This window comes from Anabas testudineus, chromosome 1, assembly GCF_900324465.2.
Source record: "Anabas testudineus chromosome 1, fAnaTes1.2, whole genome shotgun sequence".
Lineage (NCBI taxonomy): Eukaryota > Metazoa > Chordata > Actinopteri > Anabantiformes > Anabantidae > Anabas > Anabas testudineus.
Genome location: NC_046610.1, coordinates 7013490 through 7032941, shown reverse-complemented (window position 1 = coordinate 7032941; position 19452 = coordinate 7013490). Strand labels below are relative to the sequence as shown.

Below are 19452 nucleotides of genomic sequence, written 5' to 3'. Positions count from 1 at the left end.
CAGGTGGTGATCAACCTCAAGCTCTACATAGTTTACATAGTTTCCATGGTCCTATGAGCCTTACCATAACTGGCCTGTAAAGTATTCGAGACCTTGCGACTTCCTGCACTCGCTGAGCACACAGATGTGGTGCTCACGAAAGGGTTAAGTGCACTGTTGTAAAGTTAGAGGTTTACCAAGACAGATCGTTTTAAAATGGAGCAAACTTTTAATCCCCATTACAGATCAAGCTCCACACTTGACCTTACATTTGATTTTGTTTTGTCATAAACACGAACGTCAAACAAAACATAAAATAGAGACATAGAAGAAAACCTAAACTAAAGAAAACATTTTCCCTAGTTCCAACATTAGTGCGTCCCTGTTGAGGTTCCTGTGGGCTGGAGTATTTCCCACTTGACAGAAGACTAGACGAATGTTTGGACAGCTCACTTCCTGTTAGTCATAAATAAAAAAATAAAACATAGAACAGCAGTAAAGTAAATGATGCTGGTTCATTCTTCTCTTCTCAGCCACATGAAAAAACATTTTTAATGAGAATATGTTGTTCAAAAAAAATTATGCTGATGTCTTGGTAGCAGCGTAACAGGAAAAGGGACTTGGTTTGTTGCAGGTGGTTATCAACCTCAAGCCCTTCATGCTGTTTTTAGCTGAGTCTGCCGTCTGAACTGTGAAACCAAAGAATCCAACCACCTTCCTGTTGCTTCTGAGATTATATAATCCCAAAGCTTTGCCAGGAAGCTTGCATTATCAACTGTTGCTGTATGTGTTGCTCAGCTTACTTATGAGGCAGAATAACTAACTTTGCAAACTAGAGTAGCGAAACATCTGAATTGGTGAATATTTATTTCTGCCAATTCACAACTGTGCTGAAGAAGGATAACATTTTTCAGCTGCAAGCACAACAAACCCATCAAGGTATTTCCTGTTTGTTTTCTGTATATCTTTCAGTTATATCTTTTAATACTGATTAATTTGTTGATGTATTGATTTAATGCTATGGTCACTGAAGGCCTAGCATTTATTTCTCGTATGCAGGCAGTACAACTAATTAGCCGAGATGGTGTTTAACCTTGTGTGCCAGTATTAAATTTGAATGAAATTTAAATGTTTGATCTAATCTGATTCTTCAGCTAGGACTGAAGTGCAACCATCAGGTCAGAATTTCTATTTATCTGATAGTTATTGGACAAAATAGAAACCTGCCAAACACTGGTGACTAAGAAAGATCTCATTAGTTTCACGTTTACTTTATTGCTAATTAGCTAATATTTGTGTGATGAATTCAGACATGGTAAATGTTACTAACTAGCAGTTTAACATTAGTATTGAGCTGAAGGATGGATTTATTTTATTTTCGAAAAATCCTGGTGGTTTTCTTTTCTTTTCAGATGAGAATCCAGACATATCTTACGTTCATCCTTCTGCTAATGCATCAAAACTTCAAAATGTCCAGACCACAGTGTTACTCCTGCATAAAAACATCTTGTAACTGCTCGAGGCAAAACCTGAAGGAGGTCCCTCCAGCTCCTTCAAAGCTCGTCACTGAACTCGACCTTTCGTTCAACAGACTGGAGATGATAATGGATGCTGATTTTATTACCTATGGCAGTTTAAAGTCTTTGATCATGAGTAACAACAAAATCAAAACAATCGAGGAACAAGCATTTGTCCCATTGACTCCTCTGGAGAAATTGGACTTGTCCTCAAACGAACTGGAAACGCTGTCTGCTGGATGGTTTAAGAACCTTTCTTCCCTTCAGTCTTTAAATCTTCTCGGGAACAAGTATGAAACATTAGGACCAAGCCATCTGTTCCATCCGCTGAAGAAATTAAGAGCCCTATATTTTGGAGGATCCTACTTTCAGTCTGTCAGGAAAACTGACTTCTCAGGGTTGAGTTGTCTTGAACAGTTGTTTTTTGATGGTACAAATCTGCATGACTATGCAGAAGGTTGTTTTAGACAAATTGGGCCTATTAGCCATGTGACTCTAGGTCTGAATGGTTTGTTTGGGAGAAATCAAGCACTTGTAAAGGTCATACTGTCTGACGTTGTACATCCAAACACAACGCTGACTCTCACTGACACGCAGTTCACCACAGCACATCAGATGTTTCTGCTTAACGTGGCTGTCAAAGCTGGTACGACTAGCGTTATTTTAAAAAATGTAATCATGACAGCTGAAGCTTGTTTTGCACTTCTGTTGCTGCTGTCACCCTCTGGTGTAACGATGTTGGCACTTGAAGATGTAAAATTCATACATTCTGTGACTGTCTTTTGGTATATTCCTGACATGAAGCATGTGAACGTCGTTTTCCTCAAAAACATAGAGGTACCTCAGTTCTACTCTTTTCCAGCCCTTTTATTCCTGCTGCCACTACTAAGGGTGATGAAAAAGATGTCTTTGATAAACTCCATGTTGTTTGCCATTCCATGTAAATCATCTAGTAGCATGTCAAAGTTGGAGTATATGGATATCAGTGACAACATTTTCAGTGATATTGCACTGAGTGAAATGATGTGTGATGGCAAAGGTGTTCTTTGGAATCTCCAAACCATCAATGTGAGCAGAAATCACCTGCTGTCAATCAACAGCCAACTCTTCACCAAACTAGCAAAGCTTAGAAACATTGATATGAGTGGAAATGTATTTCAAAGTATGCCTGAGACTTGTCACTGGCCACCAAGTCTCAGATACCTAAATCTTTCATCAACACATTTGACAAAGGTGACATCTTGTCTTCCTGAAAGTTTACACATCCTCGATCTATCGAACAACTTCCTGACCGTGTTCACTATCAAACTACCTTTCCTCACAGAGTTATACATCTCGGGCAACAAGATCAGTAGTTTTCCACATGGTGGTTTATACCCTAGTCTTACATCTCTCTCTATTCAGGACAACAACTTGCACACTTTTAGCAGTAACAATCTAAATGATTTTAATAATCTCATGAGTCTGAAGGCTGCTTCGAACACCTATGTCTGTTCATGTGACTTTGTAGCGTTCATGACAAGTGACGTGAGGAAACACAGAGTCAAAATTGGAGATGAGTTCAGGATGTACATCTGTGACTCCCCGTTTGCCATGAGAGGAACTAGTGTAGTGGATGTGAGGTTGTCAGTGTTTGAGTGCCACACGGCTTTAGCTTTTTCTTTACTCTGCTCGGCCATCTTGGCTGTGTTTCTGCTCTTTGTAATTTTGTGTCACAAGTTCAGCGTTTTGTGGTATTTAAAGATGACCTGGGCCTGGGTGAGAGCTAAGAGGAAGCCAAAGCTAGTTAAGGCAGAGCTTGCATATGATGCCTTTGTGTCCTACAGTGAGATGGACTCTGGTTGGGTGGAAGCACATTTGGTCCCAGAGCTTGAGCAGTCGGAGCCTCCTCTCCGGCTTTGCCTCCACAAGAGAGATTTTGTTCCTGGGGGCTGGATCTTGGACAACATCATGGACGGCATTGAAAAGAGTTACAAAACACTCTTCATACTTTCTCAGCATTTTGTCAGGAGCGAATGGTGCAAGTACGAGCTGGACTATACCCATTTTAGATTATTTGACCAAAATGATGATACAGTTGTGCTGATTCTGTTGGAGCCCATTGATAAGAAGACTATACCCAAAAAGTTCTGTCAGTTACGAAGAGTCATGAACTCCAGAACATACCTGGAGTGGCCCGATGATGACAACGAGATCCCCAGGTTCTGGCACAGTTTGAAAACAGCCATTAATAGACCGGTGACTATTAATGATGGAGTGAACGTATTCAATACAGTCTGGTAAAATTAAACTGGTGTTTAATGTAGCCAGGTGCTAAAATTAATATTATATAATATTATTTTACACTCTGGGTAAAAAATTGTTAAAGTTGTTTTAATTGTTAATTTGTAAAGCAACATTATCGTGTACCATACGTGAAAAGTTCAGAAGTGTGCTGCCACTGTGTGTGTGTGTGTGTGTGTAACAAGACATTGCCAGTTGCATGCTGGGTAACTCTTCCTGTTTTTTTATAGAGATATCAATATGATTAAACACATTTAGTAAACTATCTGCTAATATTCTTATATTAGCAGTTAATCAAATACTTTAAAAACTGAAGCTAGCTCTGACAGCACAGCGCTGAATGGTCCAGATGTTTTCCAGTTTAGAAAACAGTTCTTAACAAGACTCATCTAAAAATGCTCAGTGCAACACAAGGTGGATTTAAATGAGCTTTTTTACAGGTTTGTTTGTAACAGATACATAGAGGGTGAACGTAGTGTATACATATTGTAAATAAAACCTAGCAAATAAAAGGTTTCATAATTTTTTATTGGTTTGTGGCTTGGATAATTTTTAAATAAAGCTAACATGTAAGACAAATCTGTGATGTGTGTTTTGTGTGTGTGTTTTGTGTGTGTGTCCATGTGCTTCTGTGCCTAAAAGCGTGTGTAATTCATTGTCAGGCTCTTGAGAGCAGACATATTGCTGCTATTGATCTTTAGCCCTTAAATCAACACAGAAGCCTGGATACTGAAGACAGGCAGGCCAGGGGAGTCAGGGTGTCCTGATAACACACACACAAACACATTAATGCTCCACATGTGCATATGTACAGAGGTACAGACGTCTGTAAAAGTCAGTAAAACCTGGTGAAGTGCACAACTTAATCACTGAGACATAAAATCATTAAATCTTTGCTTTTGTGTTTTTCACTGATCTGTTACACAGAACATGCAAAAGCACTGATGCATTAAGATGCACTGATGCATTTGTTGTACCTGCAGTAAGCTGACATTCGTTTATTTTATTCTGTGTTATCTACAGATTACTGGTTCTACTTTATCACCCAAAAGCAATGTGGCATTATACTGTACAATACTGTACAGCTCAGTGTTGTTTAAGCCCACAAAAATGTGTTGTTATTTAAATAAAGTTGTATATAAATAAATGAAGTAGTATATAGTGTAGTCATTGAACACTGTCTCTACTTTTGCCAATAATTTGTGCCAAATATAATCGTCCTTTACTAGAGAGTTCTTTTAGGAAAGTATTCTAATTAGTTTGTTTTTGCCTTTAATATACTGCATGTGCAGTAAGGATTGAGTGGAGTAGTGTTTCTGCACTAACAGCTGTATAGTGATAATCAGTGATTATCATTAGTTTGATCATCATAGAACAATTCAAAGTGCTAAAAATAGTTTGACAAAAAACCAGCTGAAAATGTAGGTTTTAATAAACATGATTTAATCTCAAAAAACTCTCCTATAATTAGTTTTTATGGAGGTCGATGAGTTTGACACATGACAAATCTGATGTTTACGTCATGCTTTGAGGAGTGTGTGATCGGGTCGAACCGTATCTCAGCCTGCTCCTTTTAATGACGAGTGGTGGGCTGATGCCAGTCCAGAGTGTTCCCCTTTAGAAGTCAAAACAGCATGTGATTTGATTTCATGCTTTTTATCCTTTAACTAGCCCGATAACAGGGACAGTAAAAGAAATTATGTGTGTGTATAACAACTCTCCATCATCCCCTAGCAGGCGATCCATTAGCCTTGGACCCCCTCCGCGGTTGCCCAGTGATAAAGTAAACAATGTGTGTTTGACCAATCCGGCACACAAATATTTGTTCTGGAAGCTGCCTCCTCCGACAGGAGACACACACACTCTGCAGCCGCGTTGAGGTATATATACAGTGGCAGTGCTGCTGGGTCAGTATCACATTTGCACACACACATGCAGGAAAAGTGGATCCATCACTGAGCCAATCCAGACTTTACCTTGGACACAGACTGAGCTGAACCTGGCAGCTAATTTGGACTTCATTAGGTAATAAATCTTTAAGCAATTTATGCTGAAATAAAATGTTTTTCTGCGAGTCTCATGTTTTCCTTTCTATTATTGTCTCATTAGTGTCATTAAGACAACATGGCCGCAGGCGTCATCAGGAACTTCCTCATCCAGGCTCCATCTCCAGCATACTTCCCTCTGATTTTCCAGCACTCGCCGTGCAAAGAAGACGAACTCGAAGTGCAGCTGGAGGACAAAGCAGTGCAAGATGAGGAAGAAAGGGAAGAAGAGGAGGAGGAGGATGAAGAATGTGAAGTTCAGGAGGAAGAGGAGGAATGTTTGGAAGAGGTTTTTCTAAACCCACCCCACTACGCTTTGGATGTGACCAATCAGCTGCTGAGGTTTGCAGATCTCATCAGTCGCGATGTTCAGAGGTATTTCGGTCGTAGTTCTGGTGACCAAGAATCTTGTGACATCTATAGCGACTCCATCTCCGTCACAACCAGCGGGCGTCTGCGTTACTACGATGACCTGCTGAGGATAGCGCGAGCAGGAAGTCCAGAGGAGCAAGAAAACAGCACGGTCACTTGTAGTGATGAACCAGGAGTCATGGTTGCTAAGGGCAACAGCAACTTGGGGCCCCTGGCTGAACTGTTTGACCACAGGGGCCCAAGTCAAGGCCGCTGTCGACCGATGATCAAGCGGCATCTCCCTCTTAGTTTCTGGACTGAGCCAACCCCCTGCTGCTCTCTGGTCAGTTTCAGCAACACACCTGAGGTCCCACACACACGCTGTGACACACCCTCACAGGACAGCACGCACACACACGTGCACTGTAACACACTCTCACCCCACAACACGCACACCCTCGACGGCACTCAGCCGGACTTCAGTGACTTGTTGGCAAACTGGGATCCAAACCCGGAGCTCACACACACGCTGACGGACACACACATACAGCACTAAAGCCGTCGGAGTGAGACTTCAGTCATGTTCTTTACAGCATTTTCACATATTTGTGAAAAATAAAAATGACAATGACGTGTTGTGAACAGTTTTCTGCTTGATTTAAAGGGTCAGGTCACCCAAATACAAACATTATCTGCATTAACTATAATGTTTCGAGTGATGCAGACATATGTTTTTAATTAAATCATCTTGTAGCAGTAGTTTCAGCCATTTTGGTTCATTTAAAATCTAATCTGTGCGTTCCTTCTTGTTTCATACATGACTTGTGCTGTAATCTCTGTGACATTTAATTATCGCAGTAGCAGATTTCACTTTAAGCTTAGAAAAATTTAATTATAGTCAGAATTTCATGATATGATAATAGAGTAAAATAGTCAAAAAGTGAATCCAATCAGTCCCTTAAATGCTGCAAAAATTATATATTCACTGTTTAAAATACCATGAAAATGGAATGAACCTGACAAATATCACCATAAGAACCAAAGTTATTAAATGAACCTTGAGTTGAAATATTTTTTTTCCTTTTTCCAGTTGGTTGAGCAGCACGAATGAAATAATTTTAACTGATGTGTATGCGTTGGTGTCTCCAAAATATGTATCCATCCAACTGACTCATCTCCATTTAATGTGAAATGGGTTGAGTGAAAGTGTTTGCTCTAGTTAAAATAAACAGAAGTGGTGCGATAAAAGAGCGAGTCAGAAATCCATGTAATGACAGCACTCTCGCTGTTTTTAGGTAAATGAGGGTCTGATAAGACTCAGAGAGCGAAGCGGTGGTGTGAGGAAAGATGAAAAGAGTTTATAAATGTACCATCTGCTGTGATGGAAAACTATTAACAGGGGGAAGAACTTCTTCAAGAAAATGATGAAACGGGAGAAGAGAGAACAAACGATAAGGAATACGTGTGATGAATCCTGAGACTTTAACAGTTGATCAGCCAGTTTGCCCAATTCTGACTTTACAGGGCACCATTTGATTGGTTTAGACTGGAGAGAGTCCCCTGCAGGCACAACTCCTGATTGGATAAGCAGGAACACCAGTAACATTTCGACACACACTCTCCCTATTAGATACATAAAGTGGAAACTGTCAGTGACACCTGTCTTAAAGCGGTCCATACCTGAGCAGAGGTACCACGGCAGCTGAGACAGAAACACAGACATGAGGACGCGCAGACTTGTGTTCATAACTGTGCTGGGCCTGCTGTTGTGGGCCTCCTGCAACCAGGCCGACGACACAGGCGACAAAACCGAGAAACAGACAGAAAGGGGGGACGAGTCGTCAGAGGAGACGACGGAGGAGAGTCCAGCAGAGGAAGAGCAGGAGGAAGTCAAAGAGGAGCCAAAGAAAGAGAAGACGACCGAGATAGAGGAGGAGAAAGATGTGATGGTTCTCCACATCAACAACTTCGACAGAGCTCTGAGCGAGAATCAGTATTTACTGGTTGAATTCTGTGAGTAGTTACCAGCACACGTAACATATGTTGACCTAAAATGTGTTGTTGCTTTTGGACAATGTTGTGTTATAGTGAGATGAAGACACAGGCACGAAGCTAGAAAGTGAAAGTTGAGTTCAGCATTTACATCACAAGATAAAATGTCATTTATTTCAGTTTGATCCTTCTACCACTGCTTTCTGTTTGAACCCTCTTGTGCATGAGGCGTTATCATACACAGCCTCTCTCATCCAGCTGTTCTACTGGTTCAACTCTCCCACAACTCAGCGTTAGCAGAGGAGACGTCATACAGAGGCGGAGAGCAGAGGGCATGAAAGCTGAGCCCAACTGTCGCTGTTGCTATCAGCAGCTTATTTTCATGTATATCTGTATATGTGGCGCTGATAGCGACTAAGATTGGACAGCACAGAGGCCTGCTATGGTTAATAAACCCCTTTGGTTTTCAGTATCTCTCCTACATGTGCTGCAAAAGCATGACTCAGTGCTGTGTTTGTGCGTGCAGATGCCCCCTGGTGTGGTCACTGTCAACGGCTGGAGCCGGTTTACGCAGAGGCTGCAGAAAAGCTGAAGAACGAGGAGCCAGCGATGCGTCTGGCCAAAGTGGACGTCATAGAAGAGAAGGAGCTGGCTGATGAGTTTGACGTCGTCAGCTTCCCCACTTTGAAACTGTTCATCAACGGAGAGCGCAAGGAGCCCATCGAATACACAGGTGAACACACACAGATCCAATCTATCATCAGTGAAGTACTCTGCTGTAACACGTTTCACAACCTCAGGTTTCTACATCATCAGTGTCTGTGTTTACTTTACCTGTTCACTGTTGAACCTTCATGTGCCTCAAGCTTCTTTTCTTTTTATGATGATGATGAGATGATAAAGTTGACACGTTCCCATGTTTGTGTGGTAAGTATAGAAAGCCACAGTGTCTCTGTTCTGCTGTAACTGAATGCAGTCTTTCATTCAACATGTCCTTTATCTGCTTACTTTCCATATGAGCTACAGCAGTTACCATGTGAAACTGAACCTTTTGTGTTTTTGACTAAAACACATTTACTTGATGAGCACAGAGAGGGCGTGACAGAGGGTGTAAGTGTCTACTGACATCACCAGAAGTTCAAAAATATGTGGAGGAAGCTACTTTGATGCCACTCTATTAAGTTTATTTCAAACAGCGCTTACTTGTTCACAGGTCGTACAAAAACCAATCAAATAAAACCCCACTGTTCACAGGAGAGTGCCACAAATGTCAGCTTTCCTTTTTTTATTCGGTGACACCTGCCTTCCAGAAACTCCAGGTGGAGCTACTGCACCAAGCAGAGTTACTCAGTTAGACAGGGAACTTTTACAGCCGCATGAAACAACGTCTCTGAACAAAAATAAATGTTACTGCTAGTAAACAGCAATAGTCAGAGATCAACAAGTTATAATCATCTCCTGGTTTGTATTACTAATATACACAGAGATATGAAAGTGCTGTTCATCACAGTGTGTTTGTGTTGACAGGTAAGAGGACAGTGGATGGAATAATACTGTGGATGAAGCGTCGTGCAGGACCCGGTGCTCCTGTGCTCAACACTGAGGAGTCTGCAGCTCAGTTTATCAACGCCCATAACATCACAGTCGTTGGCTTCTTTGACGTATGTGTATTTATTTTCATCTATACAACAATACACAGAAATCCTACAACGTATTTATATTAATATTCTTATTTACATTAGGATCTGGAGAGCGATGCTGCCAAGGTTTTCAAGGAGGTTTCCTTCGATATGGCTGACACAGAGTTTGCTGTGACAGCGACTCCAGAGGTTTTCCAGAAGTATGAAGTAAAAGACGACTCAGTGGTGCTTTTTAAAAAGGTACGAACGTGTACTGATGTTGAGAGAGAGGCAGACTGTCTGGTTTATAGAGAGGCCTAAATGATTTCATCTGTCTCAGACATAGTTCTAACGGTCACAGTTGAATATTATAAATATTAGTTTGATATTTTACTGTTATTTTAACATTTTACATTAATTAAACAACCATGTAATTATCATTTTGCTGAGGGCTAATTGAGTAATTGTCTCAGAACTGACTTAGATTAGGAGATTAGAGTCTATTTAATCTAATTAAACTTATCTAAATATGTGTGTGTGTGTGTGTGTATGTATGTGTTTTCTAGTTTGATGATGGCAGAGCCGACTTTGCTTTGTCAGAAGATGGGAAGCTGGACAAAAGCAATCTGACCAAGTTCATCAAGGAAAGCAGCCTGGAACTGCTCATCAAATTCAGCGCGGAGGTAGTAAACACACGCACCGACACATGACAATTTAAAATCCAATGTAAAATTATACTAAAACTGTTTGTATGCGTGTGTGTTTTCAGACGTCAGACAAGATCTTCACCTCCAGCATCCACCTGCACAGCCTGCTGTTCATCAACTCAACTGTGGAGAGTCAGACGACCCTGGTGGAAGAAGTTAGGACTGTTGCCAAGGAGTTCAAGGGCAAGGTAACGTGTGTGTGTGTGTGTGTGTGTGTGTGTGTGTGTGTGTGTGTGTGTGTGTGTGTGTGTGTGTGTGTGTGTGTGTGTGTGTGTCAGTGACAGAAACACATTATTTAACCTTACTGTGTTGATTTTTAATGTTGCACAGATGCTGTTCATTGTGATTGACGTGACAGAAGCCCTGTCTCACGTGCTCGACTACTTCGGCGTGTCCGAGAAAGACGACCCCACCGCGCGCATCATCAACATGGATACGGGAAAGAAATTCAACATCGCCACCCAGGAGCTCACAGCAGATTCACTGCGACAGCTGTGTCAGGAGGTCGTGGATGGCACTGCCAAGGTAACACAGTTCAGATCATACAGCAGTACATTAAGTACATAAGTCAAGTACTGCTACTACAGCTTTAAATTTAACTCTTTATTGAGTTGCTGCTGTTTGAGCTACTAATTATATGTCAGATTAAGATTTTCCATAAAAACGTATAATAAGATAATAAAATGCTGTCTTATTAACTTGTCCTGTTTTGTGGTGCAGGCCTACTATCGCACAGAGGAGATCCCGGAGGACTGGAACAAAGGCCCAGTTAAAGTCCTGGTGGGGAAGAATTTCGAGTCTGTTGCTCTGGACCCGACCAAAAACGTCTTTGTGGAGTTCTGTAAGTGTTCAACTCAACTCATTATTTATCTTTTAATTCAATCAAGAAATTCTGTTTAATGTTTAGATTTTAAATCCGTAGTTCTTCACTTCACTGTCACACACTGTCTTCACTGATGATGTTAATGAATATCTAAAGAAACTTTTATAAATCCCTCAGTGTTGATTATTTTACAGCCCCAAACGGTTCTTCACAATCATAATTTAAGATTATATGAACTTATGTTCAGTAGATACCACAAAATGATTACATTTATGAGTACAGTTTATAAAGTAATTAATGTATTTATGTGCTGGTCTAAAAACTGCAGTGTTTATTATGTGTTATGTATATATAGAGAGATGACCTTTAGTCACAGTATGTGTGCTGTGTGTGTGTGTGTGTGTGTGTGTGTGTGTGTGTGTGTGTGTGTGTGTGTGTGTGTGTGTGTGTGTGTGTGTGTGTGTATAGACGCTCCATGGTGCGGACACTGTAAGGAACTGGCTCCCATTTGGGAACAGCTGGGTGAAAAATACGCCGATCATGAGAATGTCATCATCGCCAAAATGGACGCCACAGCCAACGAGGTGGAGTCCATGGTGATTCAAGGATTTCCCACTCTCAAATACTTCCCAGCTGGTGGCAAAGAGGTGCACACATACACACACACACACACATACACACTGTCTTCCTACCTCAGGCGCTTCTCTTTAACCTCTGTGCTGTTGTTCTGCAGGCGCTCGACTACACTGGAAAACGAGATCTGGAGACTTTCTCTAAGTTCCTGGATAATGGAGGAGTGTTGCCTAAAGAGGAAAGTGATGATGAGGACGAGGACGAAGACGAGGACGATGATGAAGGTGGCAAACCTAAGGAGGACGATGACACTGAAGATGACAGCAAGGTTTGTATCGTTACTTCTACATTTATCTTTTCTCTTAGAAGAAACTCATGAACAACAACTGTCCTGTTTCATTTTTCTCTGTGTCAGGAGACGGACGAGTCGGACGATGGACCGAGAAACAAAACATCTAAAGATGAGCTGTAACATCTCTCTCCAGCCAATCGGGATCAACCTAGCATCTTCCAATTTTTCTTAATAAAATGAATTTGGGTTTCTTTAAACATTTCTTCTATAAATATTATTTTTATCTATTATATGGTGCAGTTTTTGCCATTTATATGATGGCATGATGATGTTTCTAGTAATATTTATATATATACAACTAATATTAGCTACAACAATTTACCAGAGGTGGCAGAAGACCTTTAACCCCATATTTAATTAAAAGTACAAGTACTTCTCTAAAAAAGAGAACTTAAGTTTTAAAAAAGTAAAAATAACGTAATTATGAAAAATAAGGGCCAAATTTTTTTATTTATTTACGAAGCTGATTTTAACCATTTTATGTACTACCATGTGGCTAATCATCATTTATTAATTAAGTTAATAAACTTAGTGCTTGAGAATCTGTTGGGTTCAGCTGAGCAACACACACAACACGACAATAAACACACTGTAAGTGTCTGTAGTGATTAGCAAATCCTGGGTCTTGTCTGGTTCCTTTTACATAATTTCAGTGAGTACAAAAAAAAAGCAACATGTAACCTCAGGCTTTATCAGTAAATGTGTTTTAAAGCGATGACTCACAGAAAAGCAAGAGATTCCAAGTCAGTGGTGAAGAAAAGGTGATGAGAGAAGTCGATTCAAAGATAAACGCAAAGTCGTGTTTCTCATACCTGAGAGACGTCGACACCACACAACACAGAACAGGTGGAGTGATCAAAGGAGGTCTGACAGCAAAGAGGTAAAAAAAAGAAGCTGTGTTGTGTTTTATTTTTAAGGTGAAGTGAGTTCAGTTCTCTGGGTCACTGTGGAGAAATGGACCTCGTTAGAGATGAATCGAGTAGTCGATCAACAGTTAATTGTGGAGACTGGCAATAATTGATCTGCTTATAATACTAAATATTCACCGGCTCCTCCTCCTGCTGGTCAGTGGAGCTGTTGGGTTCACTGGTGTTGATGAGAAAAGACATATTTATATAATATAATATAGTGTTTTACAGATATTGTTATTGTTATTATAACATTTCATTCTTGTTGTTTTATGTTCAGCTAATTTAAACTGTTTTATAAAAAGGCTTACACAACAAACAATCCCAAAATTATTCAACGGACTGAAACTTAATATAAGGAAATTCCGTCGACTGTCACAGTTGAACAATAAAATCCATGAAAGGAATATGAGAATATGAGCCTCAGCCTAGAAAAACCACCAACATGTGTTGAAAAGACATAAAGACCTGGATCTGCTTCTGAATTCAGACTAAACTTGAGTAAATGCAGTTACTTTCCACGACTGTGTTTAATTTCATGTTGCACACACAGCGGTGTGTTTAATGTGACTTCAGCATTTAGGACACATGACGCTGTAAACGAATAAACAAGTCAACAGGGTTGGTTTGTGGTTTGTGGGCTGTGAAATGTTTCTAATACCTGAGTAGAACAGGTTCAACAGGCTGTGACGTCACAACTCTCCACAACATGTTTCCTCCTGACTGTCGAGTTTCCTCTTTTCACCAAGGTAAGACCACAGCTCTAATACATCTCACACGGTTTAAAAAGTGCAGGAAGACGTGTGCAGCTTCTGTTTTTTATTTAAAGTTTGTGTGTGGCGCAGGCAGGTTGTTGGTGTCTGTTGGGAGCTCTTGTTTACACAGGAGAAGAGCCTCATGTGAGCTAGAGTTTCATGCTCCCATTCGACCGGTGCGTTTAAAGCTGATACAGTTGGTTTCAGGTGATGGATTAGCATGAAAACCTGAACATGAACAGGTGAAGTGTTGTCTCATGATTCAGGATTTATTGTGCGTTCAGCGTGTCACAGGCGACTTAGATGACACTGTTACTGTGAACGTGCAGTAAAGTGTTTGAGCAGTAATTCAAGAAGCAGTCGTTCAGTGTGACCTATTTAAACAGGTAAATACTCGTCATCCATTTGATATCAGTGGAAATACTTGAAAACGGACATCATGTCTTAATCTATTCTATTTGTATTACTGTGTAAATCCCTCTGTTAAAAACAAACACAGTCACACAGTGTTTACAGAAGTGAAGTTTATTATTTTATCATTTCTACTGTAATAACTATTCTACAGTGTTGTAATGTGTGTAGTGGTGTTTTGACGCTGTCGCTTTAAACCTCTACTCAACCTAATGTCAGTTCAGACTCGTCTAGTCTCAAGTATCAGTATCAGTTGATGCTGAAACCAGCATCATGACACATTCAAGTCAAGATATAAAGAGTTAAAAGCAGCTAAATGCAGCCAAACAACAGATGACTGACTTGTTCTTCTGGAGAAAGTGTGTTTATGACTCTTCTCAATATCTTGTGTTGATGATGGGACTGGACCGCTCCACCAACACATCCCAAAGATCCTCACTGGGCTTAAAGTCGTGTGTAAAAATGATATTTCTCCCTGATCCACTTTTATTACAGTTTGAGCCTGATGAATCCTGGTGTTGTCCTCTTGGTTTATGTCCAACAGCAGAACAAAATCCATAGATGGAAGAACCAGGTTCCATTCATACATTCAGGAAGTTTTCTGACCTCGAAATCATATTAATCACTGCAGTGTTTATTTAATGGAAGGCTGTTATTTGCTTGGTCATTGCATTAGTTCCTTTTTCAGATTAAGATTTCAACATTCAGATTCCTGTATAAGAGTATGTGAGCTGCAGTTTCACTCAAGAGTAACTTCTCTCAGATGGGCAAAGAAGCACAGGGTGTGACTGGTGATTGAAACTGGTGACGCCATAATGCATAGAAGAGGGCGGAGTCTTGATTAACATGGCAGGTGTCTGATAAATATAGCTCGCTCCAAAACAAATCAAAAGCATCGGACGCTATGAACCACTCCATAACAAATCTCAATGAAAACAACCATGAAAAAGTATTTTAAAAAATCAAAGTCACACTAAAAACTATAGAAAGTGGTTTAAATTTGAAAGAACCTGATTTCTTCTTTATCTGGACTTCTTTTTTTTTTTGTGACTCCTTGAGACCAATCTACTTACAACTTCTTATCTTGTAAATTATTAACGTATAAATTACAGGCTTCAGTGGAGCCGTGAGTGAGCGGTTTGTCTAAAGAATGAACTCTCAGGATTTTTATATAAAGAAGTAAAAGGATCCACTAGTTCACAAGGAAATAAGAAACATTCCTCACTTTCCCTTTTTGGGGAAAGTGACTGAATGTAGACTGCATATTACACCTTATTGTACTGTGTTTAAACCCCAAGCTAGAAACAACTGATCTGAAGCTCATTCCTTGGTCCATGATTTAGTTTTTAACCAGATTTCACTAAAACATTTTAACTTGTCTTTTAAATATTCTTCTAACTTAGAGACGACACCAACAACATCAGGACTTTTTCACATCCTGTCATAAACAGGCCTTCCTAATACTATTACTGTTGGTTTGTGTCATTCATGTATTATTTATGTTAATTCAAATTAGCATTACCACATTATAACAGGAGAATTAAAAAAGACACTTAATTCAGTTTCTAATTACATTTCAATTTATGAACAGCGACTTGTCCGACTGCTTGATCTCCAGATGGAACCTCCATCGTACGAAGAGACCAGTCTCCAGCCTCCCGCTATGAGCGCACAAGGCTTCAACATCTACCCTCCACCCTCCTATCACACCTCCCACTCCTCCCCATCAACACCTCCTCCCACCTATGGAGAAGCAGGTAAAGGATCACATCGAATTAGCCTCTTTTCTCCTCAGCTCATCATCATTGCTGGTCTGTGTTGGTCCTCTCAATAAAAAACTGGGGTGTGACGCCATAATGCATAGAAGAGGGCGGAGTCTTGATTAACCTGGCAGGTGACTGATAAATATAGCTCGCTCCAAAACAAAACAAAAGCATCGGACACTATGAACCACTCCATAACAAATCTCAATGAAAACAACCACGAAAAAGTATTTTAAAAAATCAAAGTCACACTAAAAACTATAGAAAGTGGTTTAAATTTGAAAGAACATGATTTCTTACCTGCGAGTTAAACTTGCCTGTTTGTCTTTTAGTGACAACAGATCAGTTTATGAAGCCTGGGCGGAGACAGTCTAATTGGTAAAATGCCATTTCTGCTTTTGTTACGACCTCTGACCTCTATGAAAAACCTGAACAATGAATTGTCTGAATTCTTCTCTCCATCTACTCTCTTCTCCCAAGTGTCAACGTAGTCTCAGTGAAATCCCCGTAAAGTTAAGAGTAAGGGACGTTGTAGGAGCTGTGATGTGTGTTAGATCCCTACAGCTCTCACCTACTCACACCTTTTCTATAGGCCACTGCTCAGGCCAGGTGTGAAACCAGCCAGGAGGATTAATTTAAGATTCAAGATTTGGACCAACAATCAGTTTTCTGTCCCCACAAATAGGAAATGTTCATTTACGTATGAGGCAGATATGTCGGTGCTGAATGCGTCGGTGAAATGTTCAACATGACAACATGTGTGCACGTGAACGTTATGAGTGGGGACGTACTCATAAGTATTTTTCTCTTCTAGTGTCAGCTCCACCAGATCTGTTTCCTGTCCTGACTCCACCCGTGGCGCCTGTGGCTGTGACCTCTCCGCCACAAAACACTGACGTTATAATGCATCCAGTTGTACAAAGTATTTAGCCACATATTGCTCCTACTATAATAAAATACACACAAACCAACTAAGCAGGTGGAAATAATGTTAATTTGCTTCCTTCTTTGTCCTTTTTTCCCCCCTCATTCCTTCCTCTGTCCTTCCTGTTTCCTCTGAACACCAGTCGGTGGGATGCAGCCTGTCAGCAGCAGACAAACCCCGTCAGCAGTTCCAGTAGTCGTGACCCAGCCGCCGCCTGTTCCCATCAGAGTTACATGTCTCACAAACATCCCAGGTTTGGTAAGATGCTCGCACTGCCAGCAAGTCGTCCTCACTAAAGTGTCACACACGCCCTCGAGTGCCGCCTGGTGCATGTGTGTGTTGATCGCAGTGATGGGGTGAGACACACAATCGCACACACGCAGGTGTTTAACGTCAGACTGCTTTAACAGAGCAGCATTTACAAATTCTGTGTGTCTGTGTTTCAGGTTGGTGTGTGGCTTCTGCCTGATCCCCTTAATGATACGTGGGCTACAAGATACACATCACTCCTGCCCACTGTGTAACGCTCATCTGCACACTTACAGAAGATGACACTGGCAGGATAGAAGAGGCCGCTGCTGCTGTTGTCCACCAAAAATTAATTTTTGTCACATTGACTGTATGAAACTGTTTAAACTGTCATAGGCCAGGGGTGCAGAGTGCATTCAGGGGTTTTAATGTATATTATAAAGAGTACATCCTGAGATAGGGACTGCACTGCAAAAGCGTTTTGAGAAGTTTTGTACATATTTAAAAATATATATATTTTAAATCAGTTTACACTCAACACGACTGCTTTTCACAATGAAACATAAAATCTAACAGTCACTTTAATAACTTACAGAGTATACGAGGCTAAAACATTTACTTTTTAGTTTTTATGATTGCTGATTTCATCTGCCATTGAGATGGTTGGTAAGCTGACGATGAATGATGTGCAGGAGCACAAGGAAATGTCTTATTTAAACACTAAACAACTACACAACACACTCTGAAGCAGCACAGCTAATGTTCAGACTACATATAATGTAAAGACATGTTTGTCTTTCTTGCAACAAACAAAGACTTGAAAAACACGGTCATTCAGTTTGATCAGACGACGGAGGACATATGTGTGTCGTTGAGTCTTCTTTTAAATAAAGTCTTTCATGGGTTTCTTAAGTTGTTTCTTACGTTGTTTAAACAGAATGAATGTGGCGCCAAATGAAATCTGTTTCCTGAGGATGTATTTGTGTGTTTAATGTTGTAGAAGACAGTTCTGGCACCTGTTGATCATAGTCAGCATTACATTTTGTACATGCACAACACTAAAACCACCAGGTGGATTTGATGTTGTGGTTGATCTGTGCGTGACTGGTATGAGTGTCAGGATGTGTTTGATTGTTAGCTTCACATTTGCACTGTGTGTTTACCTTTTGGCTGAAGCTGCCTCGAGATGCATGGAATTTCAGTCTAAGATGACAATAAAATAGCATTTTAACATCTCTGTGTCTTTCCTGTGGGTAATACTGCTGTAATCCTGCAGATACTAGTCTCATAAGATAAGACGTCTTTACAAAACTACAGCCAAGAGGAGAATCTGCAAAGAAGCAGGACTTTTTTCCACACGTACCTTTTGTTTAGGCCTAAATTAGCTCATTGTGTTGTTGTGTCAGCACTGCCAGGGGTTTTACTGCTCTGTTTGCTACTCAGATACAAAGTTATGTGTTTTTTCGTCCTCTGATTCGTGTCTTTTTTGTCTAATATGTTTCTATTTCTGATTCACTAAAAGAGTCATCTTTGAGCTGTAGGGATATGAAGGGAGGTAGACTCTTCAAAGTACTTCAAAGATGACGGAGAAGGTCACAATAAGTAAGTCGAGTTTCAGGCTATAAAATTAAGATGACAGAGTCAGTGTGTGCACTGAGACAGCACCTGGTGTAAAGTCCTGGTATAGAAGACGTGATGAAGGTTATGATGAAGGATGTGTATGTGCTGCTGCGTCTGTTGACTAACACACCTTCTTTACCTGCCGTACTCTCTGCTAGGTTGGACATTGTTCTTTTAATCAAAGGCTGTCATGTTATTATTTCTTATTCTTTTACTTCCACAAAGCTGTGTCGTTCTTTTCTGACATCCTGCACAGTGAACTGATTTAACACGAACACACACGGGTTCTTGCCTCCATTTTGACCTTGTTGGGGCTCCTAACGTCAGGCAAAGGGCATTTTGTGATATATTAGTGATATACTTGATATGAGCAGCAGCCAATAGCAGCGATACAGCAGGACTTAGATAGGAAGGTTAATCAGTTACAGACTGGTGGGCTCAGTCGGCAGATAACAAAAGCATTCACAACTACCAGCTCAGCACTGATACACACACACATATCAGCCCTTCCTGTCACCACTCCCTCCATAGCTTCTTGCCAGATTTGTGCAGTGTCCAGTTTGTCAGACTGTGGGTGAAC

At 40.6% G+C, this 19452-nt stretch overlaps 4 protein-coding genes across 6 annotated transcripts; all 4 read left to right on the top strand.

Annotated features, from left to right (window-relative positions):
- The first annotated feature begins 571 nt into the window (after positions 1–571).
- LOC113161366 (toll-like receptor 2) lies at positions 572–4312 on the top strand. Its single transcript, XM_026358903.1, has 2 exons — positions 572–918; positions 1392–4312. Exon 2 carries the CDS (start codon positions 1392–1394, stop codon positions 3777–3779), a length of 2388 nt encoding a protein of 795 aa, XP_026214688.1. The 5' UTR covers positions 572–918; the 3' UTR covers positions 3780–4312.
- A 1591-nt stretch (positions 4313–5903) lies between these two features.
- Positions 5904–6731, top strand: LOC117152817 (protein PERCC1). Its single transcript, XM_033325835.1, has one exon. The coding sequence runs from the start codon at positions 5904–5906 to the stop codon at positions 6729–6731; it is 828 nt and encodes a 275-aa protein (XP_033181726.1).
- A 1091-nt stretch (positions 6732–7822) lies between these two features.
- Positions 7823–12423, top strand: pdia2 (protein disulfide isomerase family A, member 2). The gene is made up of 11 exons (XM_026358802.1): positions 7823–8188; positions 8694–8900; positions 9695–9828; positions 9910–10047; positions 10353–10469; positions 10556–10681; positions 10824–11018; positions 11214–11334; positions 11785–11963; positions 12050–12217; positions 12305–12423. Exons 1-11 carry the CDS (start codon positions 7897–7899, stop codon positions 12359–12361), a joined length of 1734 nt encoding a protein of 577 aa, XP_026214587.1. The 5' UTR covers positions 7823–7896; the 3' UTR covers positions 12362–12423.
- A 1037-nt stretch (positions 12424–13460) lies between these two features.
- On the top strand, positions 13461–18485 carry si:dkeyp-75b4.8 (lipopolysaccharide-induced tumor necrosis factor-alpha factor homolog). Of its 3 annotated transcripts, none has more exons than XM_026358811.1 (5): positions 13461–13898; positions 15934–16072; positions 16893–17000; positions 17146–17359; positions 17450–18485. In XM_026358811.1, the coding sequence occupies exons 2-5, from the start codon at positions 15934–15936 to the stop codon at positions 17553–17555; spliced, it is 567 nt and encodes a 188-aa protein (XP_026214596.1). In that variant the 5' UTR covers positions 13461–13898; the 3' UTR covers positions 17556–18485. The 3 variants fall into 3 exon arrangements, with proteins under 3 accessions (XP_026214596.1, XP_026214594.1, XP_026214597.1); XM_026358809.1 differs by having other exon boundaries at positions 13462–13898; positions 15907–16072; XM_026358812.1 differs by lacking the exon at positions 13461–13898 and adding an exon at positions 13905–14290.
- The last annotated feature ends 967 nt before the right edge of the window (positions 18486–19452 follow it).

What these genes read in the sequence shown, in the direction of transcription:
- LOC113161366 (XM_026358903.1), top strand. Translation starts at nt 1,392, where the DNA reads ATGAGAATCCAGACATATCTTACGTTCATCCTTCTGCTAATGCATCAA.
- LOC117152817 (XM_033325835.1), top strand. Translation starts at nt 5,904, where the DNA reads ATGGCCGCAGGCGTCATCAGGAACTTCCTCATCCAGGCTCCATCTCCA.
- pdia2 (XM_026358802.1), top strand. Translation starts at nt 7,897, where the DNA reads ATGAGGACGCGCAGACTTGTGTTCATAACTGTGCTGGGCCTGCTGTTG. An exon ending in CAGTGGTGCTTTTTAAAAAG is followed by an intron (nt 10,048 to 10,352) that starts GTACGAACGTGT and finishes TGTGTTTTCTAG; the next exon opens with TTTGATGATGGCAGAGCCGA. An exon ending in ACACTGAAGATGACAGCAAG is followed by an intron (nt 12,218 to 12,304) that starts GTTTGTATCGTT and finishes TCTCTGTGTCAG; the next exon opens with GAGACGGACGAGTCGGACGA.
- si:dkeyp-75b4.8 (XM_026358811.1), top strand. Translation starts at nt 15,934, where the DNA reads ATGGAACCTCCATCGTACGAAGAGACCAGTCTCCAGCCTCCCGCTATG. An exon ending in TCCCACCTATGGAGAAGCAG is followed by an intron (nt 16,073 to 16,892) that starts GTAAAGGATCAC and finishes TTTCTCTTCTAG; the next exon opens with TGTCAGCTCCACCAGATCTG. An exon ending in GTGTTGATCGCAGTGATGGG is followed by an intron (nt 17,360 to 17,449) that starts GTGAGACACACA and finishes TCTGTGTTTCAG; the next exon opens with GTTGGTGTGTGGCTTCTGCC.